At 40.8% G+C, this 17,527-nt stretch overlaps 1 protein-coding gene and 1 long non-coding RNA gene across 3 annotated transcripts in view; both read left to right on the top strand.

The window, feature by feature from the left end:
- Window positions 1-3,431: 3,431 nt before the first annotated feature.
- Window positions 3,432-6,274, top strand: LOC138411839 (uncharacterized). The gene is made up of 3 exons (XR_011244328.1): window positions 3,432-3,606; window positions 4,642-4,872; window positions 5,962-6,274. It is a non-coding gene; the product is annotated as an uncharacterized lncRNA (long non-coding RNA).
- Window positions 6,275-15,287: 9,013 nt separating this feature from the next.
- The window catches only part of erbb4b (erb-b2 receptor tyrosine kinase 4b), a 280,908-nt gene continuing 278,668 nt past the window's right edge, over window positions 15,288-17,527 (top strand). The window contains exon 1 of one of the 2 annotated variants that reach the window (XM_069533004.1): window positions 15,288-15,736. In XM_069533004.1, the coding sequence (XP_069389105.1) occupies window positions 15,658-15,736 (79 nt within the window). In that variant the 5' untranslated portion in view covers window positions 15,288-15,657. The remainder of the gene's footprint in view (window positions 15,737-17,527) is intronic. The other variant, XM_069533003.1, reaches the window with a different exon arrangement.

Genomic DNA, 17,527 nt, shown 5'->3' on the forward strand with positions numbered 1-17,527 from the left:
AGATGTGTGTATGTGATGTGGACAAGTGTGCATTCAAGTGAGTGTGTGTGTATTGGGGGTAATGATTTTAGACACTGACTCCTGAGCTATAGTAATCAACAGTTCATTCGTGAAAATAGCTCATACAGTATCTCCAAACAGGCTCAGGAAACAATATACATTTCAGTTTCAAAATAAGTGTTTTTAATATTTTAACCATTCATTATATATTGCCGGCCTTTCACAGAGGTCAGTAGATGGGCTGATTTTATTATTTGCCTCTAACAAACTTCAAACCTCGGCTCGGTTTCCATTGAAATGCCTGGTGTTTGTTACTCCCTCAGTCTTCATCTATGAACAGGTGCGCACTAGAGCTTGTTGAAGCCTCTAAATGTCAGAGCAGTGTTCCTCACCCCCTTAGTTCTTTAATCTGTGTATTGCACATGCTCTCACACACACACAGACATAATCGCACAGCAAACGCACACAAAAATCAAAGCTGTCTGAGGGCGGTATACTGAGGCGTGTAAAGCCTGCTCAGACCCCAAACTGTATCTTTTCATCTTTAGATTCTTGTGTTTACCTGCCTGGCAGTTGATTGTTTGTTCCCATCCAGATCATATCTCAGTTTGACTCACAACACAGGAGTGATACACCTGCTCTCACTTTGTGGTGGTGTTCTTCTTGTAGAAAGCCCTTTTTTCAGACATTGAAGAAGAAAAAAGAAAAGAAGCACTGCATTTGAAGGCATTATTAACCACAGTTTACTGTTACTTTACTTACAGTGTTTTGGAACATGCAAAATAATTCTAAAAAACTGTAAACCATGACAGTACTCATGACAGAAATACTCAGATGAAATACTTATGATTGAGGTTTTGTCTTTGTCACAGAAGAGAATACAAAGTCTGAACACTCAATGTGCAGAAACATCTTTGAGCGGAGGAGTCAATCGTTTAAGGGCCAGATCAGCACTTCATTCAAATAATCTGTAATGTCAACTGTGGCTTGTGGCTCACATGAGGATTTGATGTACTATAGACGATCCATATAAAACAATAGCAGAGGACAGTCTGTGCTAAATATTATGGACGGACTCGCTGAGTGAAATAACAACACGCTCTGCATTTAAAACCTCTTAAAATACCAAAGCTCTTAAAAAATAAGTTAGCAGCTGCCTGTCAGACCATCATTAAATGTGAAGTACAGAGTGGTCCTTCGTCACATAAAACAATATTTTTCCTGCATATTTCAAAGTGCTTTATGTCTGAGCTCTGGAAAACGAACTGGTCTATGTTATGTTTTTTGAACCATTGGTGAGGATAAACCTGCTGGAACCACACGGCAGTAACATGACATAACATTCTCCTCTGACCTGTCAAATCAATAACACGTTTGTGTGAAGAGCATTGTCTGATTATATGTTTTGTTCCTGACATCATACTTGAAATTATCATCTAAAAATCAAGGACAGATCCAGGTATCCGCTGCCTGGGGTGCACTGGCAGCTGAAATCTGATTGGCCCCTGAAGTGCCACTATCCTGTCAGTAGTCTAGATTTAAATTAACTAGTCACTTACTAACAATAAATATGAGAATATGGGAAGAATTTGTATTAGTTTTATGAAGTACATAATGTGCTCGAACAAGGAACAAGTTCTGTAACATATTCAATGATAAAGATCTAAAAGTAAAGAAAGAATGACTTAAATGTTCCCTAACTGAATCAGGAATTTTGCATGAATGTTGGACATGTGATTGCCTCCTGTGCCCCCCCAATCCCCCCCTTACCTCAAGGCCAAACCAGCAGATGGCTGTAATGCACATTGACGTTGGTTGCCTTCACCAATACACCAAATAGAAGAAGAATTGTGGCCCCTTTATGGTCCCCTAAAAAATCCTTGATTTGCCACTGCTAAAATATTTCAGTTTTTTATACCAAAGTCACTTATATGTTTGATATTTTCTCAAAGAGTGTAGAACATTTTGTACTTCTGCTTTCTTAGAGTTATGAGAACTGCTGTGTTTGTGTAACCAGGGAGGTGACAGCAGAGTGTTAAGTGTCATAACGAGGAGAACTGAATACAAGCAGGAAAGAATTCAACCCGAGTGCTATTAGTGTGGGGATTTTTTTTCTCATCGGGACTGAGACGTCTTCGTGGCTCTGGTTGAGAGACTTCCTTTGTCGGGTTCCATTGCCCATGTCACTTCTTCTGCAGATCCTTTTCGCTGATAAGCATTATCTGGAGGTGTCAAAAACACTGGACAGTATTATCATCCGCACCTAAATGCACTGTGCATAAACACAGACACACTTCACACACTCAGATTAACACTGTAACACACTTATAGTGGTACTGGAGTCTGACAAACCTTCAGCTGCTTTAGAGCAAGTGAAGAGTAAACCAGGTTGACAAAAATACAGTGTACTGTGTAGAAATATGACTGTATAGAAGTATAATCTTTAGCTGGGTACTATTCTATAGTGTAAAAAATACATATAATAGATTAATATAAACATATTTTCACAAATGTGAAGAGTGATAATTGCTCTTTAAATAAAAAATAAAAATAACACATTCAATCATTAGAATCAGTTTTGCTTTTGTCTGAGTCACAAGTGGAGCAACCTGTCCGCTGGGTTTCAAGTTACAGAGCAGGGAGCACTTCCAGATCTTTTTCAGCCGAATGTGAATCCTCAACGAGGGTTATGCAATTGCCTGGGTGACGAGTCCCATTCCTGTTTTTCCTGCCGGGTAGTAGTGGATGTTTGGCCTGGCCCTTAAAGCTTCAAGCCAGCAAAGACATGCACTCTCACACACGTACATAACAGCAACCCACACACTCACACACCTAGTTTGTTTCTGTTACACACCCATTTTTTAGAAAGTATTAAGCCTAGTCGAAACATTGTAGACATCTGGTATCACACACAGTAGCTTTGTTAAAGTGGCTGCGCTGCTTGAGTTTGATGTAATGTGAGAACCTGGGAAAATAATGCATTTCAGAGATTTGATTGGCGTAATGTCGGTGTTGAAACAGTGGAGGCGAAGTGGTGGAAGTAGGTGGTGCTGCTGAGCTTGAGAACCTGTGGGGAAAGTCATGGCTTTGCACTGGGTGCCTGATCTGTGGCTCTCTCTCTGCTGAACCAACACACTGGGCTGATGCAACACATGCTGTGGAAGGGCTGCTGTTATTTTAGCAACTTCCACCTTTTTTAAAGATATGCCAATAAATGAAAAAAGTCGCACAGCAAATCAGATGTTCGCAGTTCGCTGGAAATGAGGCTGCTTTTTTGAAACGCCACCCCAACGTTGGTAAGGAGGACTTACTGCAAAGGCCTCTGGGCAAAGTTGGGTTTGTGGTCAGAGTGCCCGCGAGGTTGCAATAATATTTATGTGGGGAGGAAGTAGGACTGTTGGGGGGGGGGGGACTTCCACTTTCCTTCCCTTGATTACCATCGTCGTGTAGCCTCATCAAGTGGGGAGTGAGGCAAACAACGTGTGCAGAGACGAGACGCTCAGAGACAGAGAGGGCCCTCAGCTGAAAACAGCAGCTGCATCTGACCAGAGAGAAGACAAGGGGGAAGTCAGAAGAACAACAGTTCACGAGAGAGTAAGATGGGAAGTAAGAAAGCACAGACGCGCACTCATCAGATGCTTCTTGGGAGGCCAGACAGAGAGAAACGATAATAGAGAAACTGAGAGAGACAGAGTGAGAGAGAGGGATGACTGCATCTGATACAGGAAAGACGGAGGACGTGTCAGAAAGAGAGAAAGTGGGGTTTTTGTAGAGCGGCGCACACCTGCTGATCCGCTCGAGCTGTGAGAATACCCTGGGAAGTGAGTAACAGTCATGAAGCAGACAGCAGCCAGTTTATTGTAGGAACCTGACGTTGGGATGTGGGGATACAGGCACTGGTGGTTTGACATAAATGGATACACAGCTGCAATGAACTGAACTGAAAACAGGAAATAAGAGCCTCTCACACAAATAAATGGGGGGAGGTTGGAAGTTTAATAGCTACAGCGCTGCATTCAGCCACAGACTGAGAAGCACCAGTGATCACTGTCATTTCCAAAAATAAATTTGAACTCTACTTTTCTTAAATCATTTTCAGTTTGACTGCTGTTCCTCCACTGAGTATATTAGAAGTTTTCAGGGGGTGGGACCTTAAAGGGGTCGACGGAAGGAGTCAAAAGGCAAGTGCACGTACAGTAAACCAGAGAGTCAAAGTAAATGTCAGCCCTCCATTTGCACCACACACACTTCTGCTGGATGTGGGGGAGACACAATGTGTGGGCCTGTCCCCGCAGTTTTCTGCAGATAAGGACTAAACATCCCATCGTCATCCCCCTTGTCCCACCATTAAGGCTGCTGCACGCTAGAGGATTTTAAACGATTTTAAAAACATGGGGGACCACAGACATAACGTCAGATTTAACACATTTTTAATCTTATAATCATCAGAACTACAAACTAGATGATTCTGCAAGAACCAAAGGCCACACACTTGCCGTTTGTAGGAAACTATATTCACAGTGGTGATTCCAGAGACTTGAAATCTCACAGAAACTTGTGAGAAACTTCTTCTTCTTCTTCTTTTTCTTCTTCTTCTTCTTCTTCTTCTTCTTCTTCTTCTTCTTCTATTTCTCTACTGAGGTTGACAAACAACTTTTAGGTGCATTGCTGCCCCCTTCTGAACTGGAGTGTGGAAAACTTGCGACTTAACCTGACTTCAGAGGAAAAACAAACATGGAGGAGGACCGACTACTATGGATGTAGTCATGGCTGAGAAGGTGGCATTATACATCTTGCAGACCCATTCATAACAACAGGAACATTTCTGGAACATCCAGGCAACAGGTGGCACTGAGGTAGAACATGCAGGAGGTAGGACAAGTTGTAAAAATGTGCTGCAAATATCATATGTTTTTTTTAAAAGTTGTATTCCCAAGTTGATGTCTTTGTCTGCATCGTCCACATGTTTGTCACCTACTTTTCATCCTCCGGTATTTGTATTGTTTCAGATTTTTGTCTGTCGCATGTTAGAACCTACATCAACACGTCCACTCAATCACTGTGAATTCTGCGGAAAGTCCTGCTGCATTCTCAGACATTGTAAAAATTGCCCGAAATTGTCCAACTTACTCAGTCATTTTTTACTCAAATTTGAGGATGTCAGGAGTTCAGTGGATGTTAAAAAAGCAGCTTTAGTGGAAGAGTCTCAAATGGGACTCTAATCTTTCAAATTCAAATGGGCCAATGCCACTCAAAAAAACCCCACCACAAAAAGAGTGAAAAACATAAGTCGACTGAGAAATTTGCCAAATTTAAATCATCGTAAAAACACTACAATTTCATACACGTGACCTTATTCCCACAGTGTGCATCCAGTGAGTCAGAGTCTTTATAGTCAACATGTGTTTCTCATCGTGTGTAAGAAATCTACACAGTGGGTGACACATTACTCTACTTATCAGAAGAGGCTGGGACACAAGTGATACTAAAACTGAAATGTTGCAGATCAAGCTATTACGTTGTTCATGAAGGTCTTTACTACAAAGTTCTAAATACTGTAATTACATTCGATTTTAATGTGCTGAAACGTTCAAAAAATAAAATAAATATAAGGTGCCTCTTTATCTCTTCACAAAGCCGATTTCTCAAAACCTAAATGAACACCGCATTCAGGTAAAACTTGACACAGTTCAAGTTTGATGTAGAGGTTCTAAAAATAACAGGATTAATTAAATGACTCCATAGTCATTTAATTAGATCCTGCTGTTAATTAATTATATTTTTTATTTAATGGAGGAACCATCTCCTGCACTCTGTCGATCAGTATTTCACTTGTTCAGCTCAGCCTGAAACTCAGAGAAAAGGGAGAAAGAGAGTCGAAAAATAAAATGGTGCACTTACCTTTGGCATGCTTCTCACTTTTTTGTTTTTCAAATGTCAACTCTTCTCTTGTGGTTGCAGACTCTTGGGTCAAGACTCAGGTGGAAAGACTGAAACACTTCTAACACCCCCGCTGAGGCCCTCACCCAGCTGGGTCTTTTCCAGAACAAAACAGAAACTGTTAAATGTAAGGGGAGTAAAGACTTTACCACAAAAGAAAAAAATATTTATTGATTATAACAACCACACGTTGAAAGATTGTCTTTTAAAACTTGATTTTCACAAGTTTCACATTTATTTTCTTTCCCATTTTTTAATAGAAAAGGTTCTTTATTGTTAAAAATTGATCTTTTTATAAAACTGTAAATAAAACCAAATCATTTTCTTTTACGAATCACATCCTTCATTTTACCGTCTTCCTTCTGGGAGTCTAACAAAGGTCAGTTCACCTTTGGCACTAATGCACGGCTCTGATCATCACCATTCTCTGAGACCAAAGAAATTGAGAAACTGGATGGAATGCACTGGTAATTAATGTGATATCAGTGAACACTGCTCCATGTGTTAAACTTGCTGTTTAATCACAGTTATCTCCACGACAGAACATTTAGAAGACATCACGTCAAGTCAGGGTGATATGATTTCTAGAATACGTGATGTATTTCCTCAGTACTGTCATATAAAGCACTGAAAGGGCCAGTTTATGTTGAGAGTCTGTCTTTGGTAATGATATGTTCATATATTTCTATTTTTACAGGTTTTAAACACGAATTAGATGGTTTGTTTAAATCAATTGGAATTTGGCATTTTAAAGCCGTGACATTGAAATTGCTTCCATTTGAAAAGTCGCCACTAGAAACACGATCATGATTCTATTTACCTCTTTCTTAGCTGTTGTGTTCTTGTGGATGTTTCATGGTGAGAAGAGAACTGGGGCTGTTACTGTTTAAGCACAGAGATTTCACCAGATCATCACATTCTGTGAACTATATATTCATGGAAATATTTTGCATGAGCGACCGTGTATTTCTCCACTTTACAATAAGTTCATGCTCTATAAAATATCTCCTGACAGACTTTTTTCTTTGAACACAGGAAAAGGAAGTCCTATTAATTCAACCAATGAGTTTTTAAAGAGCAAAATCTGCATAACACAAAACTGCCAGTGTTTTAAACACTCAATGAAAGCACTCACATTTTGTTTTTTTTAACTTGAGGGCTGACGTTTAATATGTTTTTAAATACCTGCAGACTTATCATCTACTAATTGTGAGTTTGCACTTAAGGTTGACTGTTTTGAATGATTAATTCTTTGTGGTCAGATCTCTCTGAGATATTTCTTATTTGTTTTTTTAATGTTTATACCCTTGTGCGTTGTATTTGTCCACCCACCTCTAAAAGAAACACACAGAGACCACACACACACACACACACACACACACACACACACACACACAGGAACCATTTCATGTCCATCACTATCCAACTTCACACGCTTTCTTTTACTGCCATCCAGTGGTTACTTAGTGCAATCAAATGTATTCAGGATATCATATATTTGATTCAATTCATATCCTTAGGCAGCCATTAGGCAGATTTGATTTACAGTGACTTACAGTTATTACCAGTGACTTATCTGCACTGGTTTATTCTACTTCATTCATATGCATATTTTCATTTTAGAATATATAAAAAATAAGTTCATTCATCCATCTGTCTTTTTAGCTAAGGGTCCATAGCTTATAGCTCACACTCCCACCTGCCCAGTCTGACAGTGATGGTTTTTAGTTCTCTCCTGTAGATGGCAGCAGTGTACAGCAAACCCCCCCCCCCCCCTGCAGCACTAAGGCGATTATTCCTCTCATCTCCATCACCAGCCGAACAGTGCAGTCAGTCTGTCTCAGGCCATTACAACTTCACAAAAGTCCTCTGTGCCTCCTCCTCAGGTCTCACTTGACACGGTTGGGCCTCGTCTGAACTGTTGACCAGCCTGTAATATGCTATGTCAGCTCTTCAGTTTACAACACCAGCACAAGGGCACATGTCAACTATCATTCATCACTGCAGTGCAGGCCTCACTGTGTGTGTGTGTGTGTGTGTGTGTGTTTGTGTGTGTGTGTGTGTGTGTGTGTGCGTGCATTTTATAATTGTGATCATCTCACACATTAAATTTGTCAAAACAGCAAAAGCAGCACATAATAAACCACGGTTCATAAAGCCACACGTGTGCTGTGTAAAGAGCGGTGACTGCATCTGAGCTGCAGAGACATCCAGACATTCACATGACGGATGATAATGTTTGTGGTCACAGTGGATCAACAAATATCTGAACTTCCTTTCTAGCTAGGAGGGTGGGGGGGAAACAAGATGCATCGACCTCACCCTAAAACTGATTAGGGGGTTTGGGGGTTTTGAGCAATTCCATTACAACCCACTGAAGAATTAGCCCGCTGCACTCAGTGGACAGCGAGCATTCGTCAGCAAACTGCAGAGAGATGCGACTTGATGGCAGCCGACACCTTCCCACCCCCCACACCCACACCCCCTATCCCTAATGGGAAACAATTACACACTCAGTGGCTTCTTCAGTGACTTCTGATGAGACTCATTCACTGAGGAAATGGCCACATAATCATGTGTGTGTAATGTGCTAAATCTGCTTATTGCTCACTGAGTCAGACTCGTGCAGAGTTTCAGTCGACTCTTCAGCCACTAGAGTTCGGTGAGAGGAAAAATGTGAAGGAGGGAAACAAGGGTACAACTCAGAGATTTCGGGTTTTTTTCGTGCAATTTCGTCACTTTCAATGCAAACAATTCTCCCTCAAAGCCAAATCACTCCTGTGGGTTCTTCTTCCTCAGACAGAATTAATAACACTGAGGTGATAGAGACTTTTTATGATTCATATCCAGCTGGACTACTACACTGATGTGAACGTGCCCAAATTTCTCATCTACACAGGTTATTGTTTTTAGCTTTAGTGAAAGAATCTGTCATTTCCATTCAGACTGCTTCAGCTGTCTCAATCCTAGTGGGTTAAACTGATGGAAGTCGAAGGAGTGTATTATTCCCGTCAGGTCAAAGTGTAATATTGCATTTTTTATTTTCCTTTTACATATTTAACACATAATAATGAATATATTTTGTTTGAGCCCTTGCAAACTGCTACAAAATGCATCATTTCCTTTTTAAAGAAAAGGCAGAGAAATAGAGCACGGCTGTGATGGCGGAGTGATAATCATGAGTTTAGCAAATGTATGAAGACATGGTTATTTTAAGAAACATCATAAAGTGATGTTATCATGACTGTTACTTGTGGTGGGAATTTGCATTTAATTCCATGGTGAGGAAGAAAACAATTACACTGAATAATTGTAATCAAAGTATTTAATATTGAGCAAAGTGGAATCATACAGAGTATATTGAATACAAACAAAGTTACAGTATTACTAATCGGACAAATTGAGACAGAGTTCTTAAAGCCAAATGACAAATGTCTCTTTTATACACAAAGCTAGGGACACACAGCTGTCCTCAGACCCGTCGCCATCGATCCATGATCACGCAACCTGCTGCATGGTGATAAAGGTGGACATTGATCTCTCTTTCCAAAATGCACAAACTCTGCGTATTTGATCAAACAGTTCACCTGTTTATTCAACTCACAGATCACAAACATTTCCCTGTGTTACACATCATTCCTAGTCGAGCTTGATGCTGATTCAGGCCATTTCAACTGAGCTCACTGAGTAATCAGGGCAAACAGTTAGATCTAAAAAATCTCCATTACATTACTGTGTGAGGATTTCATGCCCAAACATATGCAACACGTCTGAGGCCTTGCAATCCTGCACGAGGACAATTAATCACATCAGTTTGTCTTCTGATAACGCACTTAACTGTCGTCAGCAGCTACAATTTTTCATAATTAAATCTACTGTGAATAAAAAATGACCCGATCTTTGCGGCAAATGTCCGCACTCTGTCAGCTGATCTGTATTTTTGAATGTAAACTCATCTGCTGATGTGGATCACAAAGCTTCCTGATTCCCCCACGAGAGTTCAAACTGGTTTGTGGTACAAATATTCTCATTTAGGCTCCGTTACAGAACATTTCCTGGTCTGACTACTGATCTCGCTTATGTCATGTTAGTTATAACAAAGCTGATGCAACGAGAAAGCAACAGCGAGACTTTCTTATGACACGTACAGGCTCAGATTGAAGCCAGTGGCAAGGTCCAAAATGGTCGTCTGGGATATTTTATTTTCATGGTCAGTTATACTGAAGTTAGAAGATTCTTCTGGTTAAAGGAGGCAACAAACTATGGTTCTCACTATACACAAGTACATTCAGTCAGATTTAATTAATTTGGTGTGTTTTAAAATTACATTTAAAAATGTGAGAACAAACTAAATCCTCTAATGTTTCTAAATGATTTCATTTCCTTAATTGTTATTGGCCAAAAAGAAAGAAAGTATCATAAAGGCAGTATGGATTTGCATAACACCAGCAGTAAAAAAATAATTCTGTGAAACTAAATAAAAAATGTATCTGTAAAAAACAAAAATCTGCAGTAAACTTGCCACTTTTTCAGCTGAACAATCAATAATGGTGATGAGCGGATTATTTTTCTAATAAAAAATACACATCCACATTCTGTGACGTCACAAGCATCCGTGGGGGGTGTCACTAAAAATGGAGCAGGGGGTCCAGGTGAGTAGAGACATTGTACTTCCATAAGTCATTTAAAGCTGGAGCCCAAAAATCTCACATTTGAGACAAGCAAATGTCAAAAAAAGAATTGGACTTTGATAGGGAAACATGCCCCAAAGCATTTTAGGCCTTTAAATCTAAAATGGAACAATTATTTTCAATCACATCACAACATAGATAGCATGATAGAAGCTATGCACTGAAATACCCCAAACCAGATAATGTAAAGCACTCACACCATGCTTAACGATGCTATCCCTACAAAAGAATCAAATGCCACCATTAGCACGAGGAGCCAGTAATTCTGACATTTAAAGATTACCACACAGGTTGTAATGTCTTTCTCAAAAGACACTTTAAATCTGACAACTGATTCTGATTTAAAAAAATGTATGGGACTTGTTATGTTGCAATCAAAGCTTCCTCCAAAAGTGTCCATTAACAATGAATAATGATATCAGGGAAACGAAGGGGAGGTGGTTCTGATTGATTTTTTTCTTTTTTATCAGTCAGAAAGTCAAATGATGTGTCATCTCTGTTTATCTTTCCACTGTCGTCTGTTACTCGAGAACAGCCGGCCGCCTGAGATGTCAACCGACATAGATACAATCAATGGCAATCTACGGCTGAAAATTGTCACCATTGCTGTTTGTAATTGTCATTTTGGAATGAGAATCTGTCTCCGGTCTCACATCTGATCAGAAATGATTAATAATTCTATAAATGCATGTTTTGAGTAGAGGAGCATTTACATTGTTAATGGAATGGAGGGAAAAAATTGACAGTTTGAGTGTTAAATGTACAATGTTGATAGAACTTTTTGTTATCAGTGTTTGCAGCGATTAGTGCAGGCAGCCATACTGATATTGATTTAGTATTCCCTCACTGTTTAAAAAGACTGAAATACTCTGAGGTGTTGTGATAGTCTTTTAGCCCTTTTATTGCGTTCCTCAGACAACTTCAGCATTATCGATTCAACAAGCCATTCTGTTTTGACAGTAACAAATGCCTGTAAGTGTTTGCAGCTGCGGCGTCTAAGAAAATGAAATGCATTTTTTTTTTTAAACAAAAAGAAGTATTCAACTATTTCTCTCTTTCTGTTTTGGAAAGATAGGGACTCAGAGATGGATGAAAGAAGACGCGTGGTGCTGTCTGTTATCGAAAGGTCTTTTGTACAGATGCATATGACTTGACTGTCGCTTTTGTCCTGCACAGTAAAGCAGTAAAGTGGAGAGTGGTGGCTTTCACATGTTTTTATCCATTTCAAATTCCAGTCTTAATATCTTCATATACTTCATATACAGATGTAGACAAAGGTCTGTGCAGGATATTGACTGAATACATCCCCTCCCCCTTCCTTCCAAGCTTGTAGGAGAAAGGACAGATTGCCTTCAGGTTGAGTCAGTGGTTGGTTTGTCCCATTTGGGCTACTGTAGAAATGTGCAGGTGCAAGATGGTGGACTCTGTGGAGGACAACCAGCTCCAGATTTTACACTAATAAAAGATAAGATATAGAAAAAATTCAAAAATACTCTTTTAATCCCAAAGGTAATTATGGTGCCAATTTGCCCAAAGTTTAGAACGATTTATAATAGAACACAGTGAATATAACAGTGGAATTTTAAGTCTAAAAATATTATTGAAAAAAATATAAAGTGTATGCAGAGCAATGCAGCACCAGTGCTTTTAACAGAAATAACAATAGAAAAAAATAGAATAAATTAAACAATTTACTTGATTTACTTAAGTGAAATAAAGCTAAACAAAAGTCAGTAGTAAGGTTAGAAGCAGTTATAGTTGTATGGGATATTGCGAATCATACTGAAATAATAATGCAGATAAAAACAATTAAAAACATATTACACATATTGCACATTAATGGTAATATTACACATGGAAAATATCAACAGAATAATACTGTACTCCTATCATATATTAAATGTATGTAATGTATGTAATATTTCTGTTCTACCAAGATAACCCCAGGCCCTACATACCGGGCTTTTAACTACGTATGGCTAAAAGTTTAAATTTTCTCCAGAGTCTTAACACTTTTCTAAGGAACATAGTTTACCAAAATTAATATATCTCTCATGGTGGTATATCTAGTCAAGATCCAGAGTTTGAGGTGTTTTTGTAAGTTTCAAACATGCTTCAATTATTTCCCACGAACGATAAAGAATATCTCACCCAACATAAAAGCTCAATAAAATCAGTTTAAAAACAAAAGTCTTGGTCGACTGCGACTACGCAGCAAATCAACAGCACGGCACAACACATATTTCAATCCTAAACTTCCTTCACATCTGCAACATGTGGCTGGGACAGTTTATCATACTGAAGGTTTATCTAAGTGTGGGGGAGAAGTGCTGTGCTGCAGGGAGAGATTGCCTTTACTCGCACGGCACCAACAGAGCAAAACAATGTGCCGCATGATAAAAAATTGCTTCATAACTCTCACATTGTGTGTCTGGCATCATTATGAGGCACAATAGCCTCTGGAGGGGCTCCGGCTTTTATTGGCGTTCCTCTTGCAGCAGCAAAGTCTCATCCATTAAACAAATCAGGGGGTTATGTATTAGATTAGCTGTACAGCAGGCACCGGGGAACGCCGAGAAGAACACATGAAACCTCGTCTCGTTCCCTCTCATAATCCCCCGGAATAAATTACCTAATTGACAGCATTAGGATGATGCTGTCAGGAGGTGCCTCTTAAAGCGTAATGTATAATGAAAATACACAACACTGTTAAATTGCATTTTCGGTATTAAAAATGATAAACGGCAGCCATTTGGGGGCATATTCAGAGTGAAGCCTCTCCTCGTAGCGCGCTGCCAGATCTCATTTTTCTACATTTCTTAATAAATTTGTGGTGTCAGTGATATTAAAAGCTCATTTCTGCTGAGAAATATTTAATAACACTTCCGTGTGATGGCAAGCCAATGTCACACAGAGAGTCAGGAAACTAAGTGGTGGCAGCTTGGATTTGCCCAACACCCCCACTGTGTCGCCGCACCGCTGCTTTGACCTATGAGGTGAGGAATGGACTGCCCCCCACTGGCAGAGGGTCAATACTGCAGCGGAGGTTCAAGAAGTGCCCCTCACAGTTCAGTGCACCATTCATTCTGCAACCGAGCTGAAAGAAAAAAAAAAACAACAGAGCCGTTTGACTTTGTTCAAAGTGAAAAATGTCTGCATCAGATTTTCTTAAAGTGTAAGGTATGCTTTGCACAGAGGGGAGTTGAGCTGGCTGTTCCAGGATCAGAAAAAGCACTGGCCCTGGCGTGTGAGTGAGTGTGTGTATGTGTGTGGGCGCGAGTGGTACGCCTCCCTATTAGAAGCCCACAAAAAGCCTTGAAAGGTCCCTGGGGAGGAGTGACCTGCCCATAGCTAAAAGAAGGATGTTTATGGACTGGAGTAGATTATTGCTCAGGCGTTCACTTTGATGTAATGTGAAATTAAAAGGAAGGTAAACTGCCTCTTCCAGTCATAGTGAACACCTGCTTTCCAGAGGAGCATAAATATCATCCTCGTGTCTCCTAAAATACCCCATAATGATAGAATTTACTTCCACCCGATGGTGGTGCTTAAAACCTGATGTCATTACAGTCTAATGTGTTTGAGCCTAAATTTGGCTTCATTTTCAAGATAAATATTTCACCTTATGTGCCTGTAAATATGCTTCAACTCTAAATATGTAATTAATCTGATAAATGGATACAATAGAAACTATTTTTGCAATGAATGTCTTTGGTCTTCCAGTCACTGGCTACTTAGTATGTGTGTGTTTGTGCAGATGAGAGAGAGAACCTAAGGTGGGGGTGACAGTCATGAGTCAGAGTGCATGATTTCCATCCAGATGTGCAGACATATTGTAACTCCGGGAGGCCTTCAACCTTCTCCCTCCCAAAGTACGAAAGCAGGCAGCAGCTGGTTTCAGAAAGTAATAACCTTTTGTCACATTGTTTCCTATGCTCCCATTAACTTAGTTCGTTTTTTCTGTCGCGGCAAAGTCACTGCTTTCAAACTGTTACAGATAGCTCAGCGAGCACAATGATGCCACTATCTAAACGTTTTATTTGACTTCTATTTGTGTCATTTACACCAAGCCAACCCCGGGGAAATGATTACCCTGGATATGGAGAGATATTGCTTTCAACGGTAATGCACTCTGATAAGTGAGGAGAAATGGGAAGCCTTGCTTTAACATGCAGCATGGAAGAAAAAAAGAATTTCCTAATTTTGCTGTCAAAATGTGTTTTCTTGATGCCTTATTATGTTGTATCACAGCCTTTACACAGTAAAGTGGCTTTAGGATTCGGAAGCAAATATTTAGAGTGGAGGGATGACAGGAATTCTGGTCATGTATGATGTTGGAGTTGTCACTTCACTCATAAAGCACAGAACCAGCAGTCAGATCCAGCATTACGCACTTCCAATGTCTATCGATTCTGGATTAGATCCTCAAAGCCCCCTAGTAGGATCATTCAGCTCTCTTTTACCAATTACACCTCCACATCCTTCTCTCAGCATTTATCTCCACAGTGTTCAGGGTGACAGGTGCAACGGGGCCGACGCACAAATTCAGGGGTTTTTGGCGTCTCCTATCAGCCAATGGTGGCGCGTCCGGAGCGGTGCCTGGTTGGATTCAGGGTGATGGTCGGGCACCTGTGCCAATCACAGCGTCCGAAGGAGGAGTTAAAGCGCTCGGAGGTGTGTCTGAGGAATACGAGTCGACAGCTGCATACTGTATCCAACTCCGGGAGTAATGGCATGAGTGTACTGCTTTATACTGTTTAGACGAGCCCGACAGTGCGCGCGTTTGGAAACTAATTTTCTGACCATTTCCGCCTTTACGTCAGTCACAAATTGAGCCCGCGGGCGCCGAGAAGCCAGCCGCAGAGCGGTCGAAACAAACTGTAAACTTCGTCAAAAGCGACTAAAGTCCCCAAAGTCCCAGGCTGAAGAGGTTTCAAACGCGAGCGACTCATCCTTTGCGGTCGTCTCAAGGAAGGATACGCCGCTGGACATGTGAATTTAAAGGAGATAATCGCCAGGCACAACGATGAAACCAACGACCACCCCGTGTTGCTTCGGCTTCCTCCTGACTTGCTTCTTGTTTGGGTCGAGCTCCTCTCAACCAGGTGAGTGAAAGGCACCCGTCTGCTGCCCGGCGCGCAGCCCTGCTGTCACTGCGTGGTGCTGGGAGCTCGGTGCGCATTGAGCGCAGCGGCACAACTATCCTTCGAACACACTTTTCCATTATTGTTCTTTTTACGCACGAAAGAAGTGTGTTTTTACTAATGCTCAATCCATTCCATGTGCCGTGATTTTGTTGGAGAAACGCCTTAAACAGGAGACACACAGGTGGCGGTGTGAGCTGACTGCAGGTAGCAGTGCATTTGGCTGTTGTGTTTAAACTGAATGAAGAATTGCTCTCTCTTTTTCGTGCACAGAGCGGCACTGTTGAATCTGGAGAGAAAAGAGAGCATTTAATGTCCATCACACTTGTCCTTTACACTCAGTGTGGACAAGCACACAACCCCGCGTTACACCAGGCGACTGTGATCTTGTCTTCTCTCCTGTGGATGTGCAAGCCTGTTCTGTTCCAAAAGTTCCGTCTTGACAGTTTTTATTTCTTCCCCTGCATACGCACTAATGTGTTCCTGTAATAGCGGAGGCATAATGAGCTGGAACCCCTGCGTCGCCTGTTGGTTTGTTGGTCGCTTTATTTAAAATATCGGTTTGGGAAAGCAGGTTGTATTTAACAGCACACAGTCGGAACCACAGTCGGAACCACAGTTGCCATTTTAATTTACACAATTTGAGATAAACGAACTTTTTTTCACAGTCACGTAGGGACTCGTTTGGAAACGTTCCTGTCGTTGTTGTGTTTCAGCACAGATCTGTGTAAGTCCCGCACCTGTGCAGAGGGTGATTTATTGGTGAACTTTCATCCGTATGCATTTTGTAATCGGGATAAAAGCAAAGCCGATTACCGTGAAATCACATTATTCCTCATATTAAAATGAGGCCCCCTCGGGGGATTCGCGTGGACCACAGGTTTGACAAGCAGTCGGCGTCGGGAGCGCACATGACATTGGCAGCGGCTGCAGCAGTACCATTTGCACAGCGCAGCGGCGCTCTTTACGCGCAGGCAGGTGCACTCACCAACTGATCGTGTGAGTGTGTGAGAGAAAGAGAGAGAGAGGTTTGCAAATATCACATAGTATTGAACAAAGACACACTGCCATCACCTTCAAGCACACGAGGATGGACAGAAGACATGTCCATTACGCACATGCGTTATTTTCCTCCATCCAGCACTTTTCTTTGCTTTCAGCGACTCTCTTCACACTCGCTTCGTGAAACTACTCTGACCACCTATTTCGAGTTGATGTTACTAATGCAGGGGAATTATTTAAACCGCATGTACACACATAAAAATAATACCCAATCGCGTGTTTAGTCTTTTCAATTTGTCAACACAAGTGTTGAAAATCACTAGCCACACTCACACACGTCTTTATTCTGTATTGTCGTTTTTTGAAACGAGTCTCCTTTGTGATTCATTTCACTGCTTAAAACACAAAAAATACATTAAAGCACAGATTATGCTGGTAGCTTAAAAAAAACGATTCGACATGTCTGCATGCGTTTTCAATTTCATCCCATAACCTGGAATTACACAGTTTAACACACAGACCCACCACACTAACCCGTGTTTGATACGAGTAAAGCGTTAAAAGCGGAATTGAGGGTGATTCGATTTAAATGTTCGATGTAGTTTTGAAGAGAGAGAGTGAAGAGGATGCTATCTTGTCGTTTTAAACTCATAACGCTGCCGTGCGTAAATATGATGACAAAAGCACAGAGTAATTACTGTTAGCTGTTGTGTTCATGCTGTTTCACGTTTGCAAAGAAAAGTTGGAGAG

The sequence above is a fragment of the Paralichthys olivaceus genome, chromosome 10, assembly GCF_024713975.1.
Source record: "Paralichthys olivaceus isolate ysfri-2021 chromosome 10, ASM2471397v2, whole genome shotgun sequence".
Taxonomy (NCBI): domain Eukaryota; kingdom Metazoa; phylum Chordata; class Actinopteri; order Pleuronectiformes; family Paralichthyidae; genus Paralichthys; species Paralichthys olivaceus.